This window comes from Lactuca virosa, chromosome 5, assembly GCF_052849685.1.
Source record: "Lactuca virosa cultivar CGN04683 chromosome 5, Lactuca_virosa_CGN04683_v6, whole genome shotgun sequence".
Taxonomy (NCBI): Eukaryota; Viridiplantae; Streptophyta; class Magnoliopsida; order Asterales; family Asteraceae; genus Lactuca; species Lactuca virosa.
In genome coordinates, this window is record NC_136430.1 from 405,800,366 (window position 1) to 405,803,635 (window position 3,270).

Below are 3,270 nucleotides of genomic sequence, written 5' to 3' on the forward strand. Positions count from 1 at the left end.
TTCGAACAAAAGTGAAGAGAGACGCATGTGGATTGAAAAGTTGGAGTCAGATTTTTCTAAGTCTAGGGATGAGTTGATTTATTTGCAGAGAGATAATTTAGGGCTTTTAAAACAGCAAAAAAAAATTGTTTGATTGCCAAAAGACTTTATTTTAATATTACTCAGTTACATCTTGATTGTGAGATTGGAAAGAAAAATCACAAGATGATTTTGCCCTTTCTCGAATTGAAAGAGGACGAGATCGATGCAGATTGTTACAGACGCGAATCCATCATCTCATCGGATGAAGTCTCGGATGCTTACAGAGTTGGACTGGACAAAATTGAATCTTTCATAAAGTCCAAAGATCACAAAAATATGTTAAAACAACTTTTGGATGAAAATGGCAAAGAGAAAATCAAAATTTGATACTGTGCAGAAGTTGACTCATTAAACAATAAGTTAAGTTAAAAAAACAAACTTAATGTTGCAAACACATCTGAATTCGACGATGATAGTGATATGAGTGAAATCTATGTGGAGGATGAGGTTGATTGCTCTAAATTTGTTAAAAACAAACCTGAACCTACGAAAGTCTTAATTTCTGAAAATTCAGTTGAGTTTGCACGTTTTTCTGGAGTTAAATCAAAAGTTTTGAGAGAAAAAGCAACTGTTTATCCAAAAGTTGAAACTGTTCCTAATCAATTTTTCGCAACTAAGGGGCTGAATAAAAATCAAACAGCAGAACTAACGTCCATGGTTGAAGACGACAATAAAGATTGTTGTGATGAATTTTTCTGGTCAGCTCCAATCGACAATGCAGACTAAACCAAAGGTCTATCTGAAAAGACCTCTTAGAAAACGAAGGGCAGATACGTAGCATAACCGCTGAAGAAAGTCAAATCGAGCTACGAAAAGGGGAGTCCCAGTGGAACCAAGAAAGTTCCAAGTGATACTCCTCTTAGAAAGCCCAAATCTAGGGCTAATGTTCACAAATCCTCTAAGCAATTCGCAGCTCAAAAACGTCAAAGAAATGCAAGATATATAAAAAATCTGAAGGAAAGAAAGCATTCTGGAGATCCAAAAATCCCAACTTTGTCTATCAAGAAAAATCAACCAATCTAAATGCGAAAGTCTCTTCACCTGCGAAACCTAAGATTTTTAATGAACTAAGTCTCAGTCTCCATAGGTTTCGAAACAAAAAGGGTTTCAAAACCATCATTTTCAAATCATGGAAACCTATGGAGAAAACAAAGTCTCACATCTCTCCTAACACGAATGCTTCAAATTCATCCAAGACATCGCAAGATGTTATAGGCAAAGGAAAGATAGTTTCGGAGCCTAAAGTTCCTCTCAAAAGGTACGAAATTAATCCTAAGAAAGTTGAGAAGAAAGTTGTCAAGCAACAGATCAAAAATAAGCAAAGGAAAATATCCACAAAGTATAGGAACTTAAAAGATAATAGGATCACTGTTTTTCAAATTAAAAAGAAAGATAACACCACCTTGGTCAAAAGATCTTATTTAGTTGATATTGCTATTACTTTTCCTGTGAAAGCCTAACGTGGACCCAAACAACTTTGGGTTCCTAAATATCTTTAATTTTTGTGGATGATCTGTGACGAGCAGTTTGACTCCGAATGGTACATTGACAGTGGCTGCTCGCGTCACATGACAGGGAGAAAGGAAGAACTGAGAGAGTTTCGAGCACTAAAAGATGGTGGAAGAGTAAAGTACGTCAACAACTCACTTGGAGAAATCAAGGGTTATGGGATGATCACAAGTGGAGAGTTTTCAATTCGTAAGGTCGCATACGTAGAAGGCCTACAACACAACCTCATAAGTGTTTCACAACTAGTGGTTAGTACAGGATTAAAAGTTTCGTTTGATGATGAGGGATCTGAGATCATCGAAAAGGAGACCAAAACCGTGCTCCTAAAGTCAAAGTGTAAAGGCGAGATGTATCCACTCAATTTGAACCCCATCAAAGGGAAGCCAACCATCTGCTTACTTACAAAAGCTTCTACAGATGATAGCTGGCTATGGCACAAAAGACTCTCGCATCACAATTTCAAAGACATCAACAAACTTGTTCTTGGTGATCATGTGCGAGGGCTTCCACTCCTGAAGTTTGATAAATAACATCTTTGTGCAGCCTGCGAAATGGGGAAGCAGAGCAGGAAGAGTCATCCAACTATAAATAATATCCTTATTGATCTTATCATAGTTACTTGAGAAAAGGTTTGATCAAAGTCATTGACATGAGTGTGATTAAGGCCTTTAATAACAAGTCTTTCTAAATGTGTATAGATCACCATATTTATATATTCTATCTAAAAGAATTACTTACTCCTTCTAGTCTTGCTATAAGGAGGAAGATTTAATAAAGATCTTACTTGATTATTAGACATGGATTACATGTTAGTGTTCATGACTCTAAATCATTAATCAGATTCAAAGTCTGATATAACATTTTACTAATTGGTGGATTTTCCATAAACCATCAAAAATAACTCATCAATGATAGATTCCATATTTCTCATGTTATAGATGATTTCTACCATATATGTGACCAGTATGTGTTTATGAATATATGTTATTAATGTTCAACAATTTTTTGTTGAAACTAGCACCAGTTCTTGCTACATCAGGCTATGGTTCTTGAGCTATTTCAAGTTCCATGTGCCTCCCAATTGCTTTGTGGGTTTGTATAAAATAATACAAACAACCTTTTAGAATATTCAACAAATATATATTTAGTATATTTTGGATCTAGAAGCTGTAGTCTAATATAGGCTTTTAATCCTCAAAACATTAAGTAAGAAAAGGATGGAGCCTTTCCATACTAAATCTTGTAAAGTGTTATATCTACTAATTAGTTGGTGTTTGTATTCAAGATACAAGTGATAGTTATTAAGGCGTAATCCAAAAAGAATAAAGAAAGATAAATTCCACAAATTACAAAGTAAACCATATCTAGTAAGGTTTTATTCATCCTTTATTATCACTAAGGATTTAGATGGTATTACTGGTTGTATCTCAACTTTATATTTGAAAATTTTAACAAAGATTTCACAATTATGTTTTAACATGTAAAATATAATTTACAATAACTATAGTTGTTAATAAATTTGATTAGGTATCTTTTACTAAATCTAGACACTCATTAGAAAAGAAGTCATACATCAGGAATAAATTTACCCAATATGATTTCAAAAACATCATTAACATCACAACAATGCTTTCACCAAACACCATGTCCGACTTTACTAGTAACTGCAGGTTGTTTAGG

General features: G+C 34.2%; 1 protein-coding gene across 1 annotated transcript; it reads left to right on the forward strand.

Annotated features, from left to right (window-relative positions):
* The first annotated feature begins 1,649 nt into the window (after nt 1-1,649).
* LOC145113937 (uncharacterized) lies at nt 1,650-2,178 on the forward strand. The gene is made up of 2 exons (XM_079049973.1): nt 1,650-2,069; nt 2,134-2,178. The coding sequence occupies exons 1-2, from the start codon at nt 1,650-1,652 to the stop codon at nt 2,176-2,178; spliced, it is 465 nt and encodes a 154-aa protein (XP_078906099.1).
* The last annotated feature ends 1,092 nt before the right edge of the window (nt 2,179-3,270 follow it).

Bases quoted from the DNA above. Each gene is read 5' to 3' on its own strand.
- LOC145113937 (XM_079049973.1), top strand. From the start codon at position 1,650: ATGACAGGGAGAAAGGAAGAACTGAGAGAGTTTCGAGCACTAAAAGAT. The intron at 2,070-2,133 runs GTTCTTGGTGAT...ATCTTTGTGCAG, and splicing joins TCAAAGACATCAACAAACTT to CCTGCGAAATGGGGAAGCAG.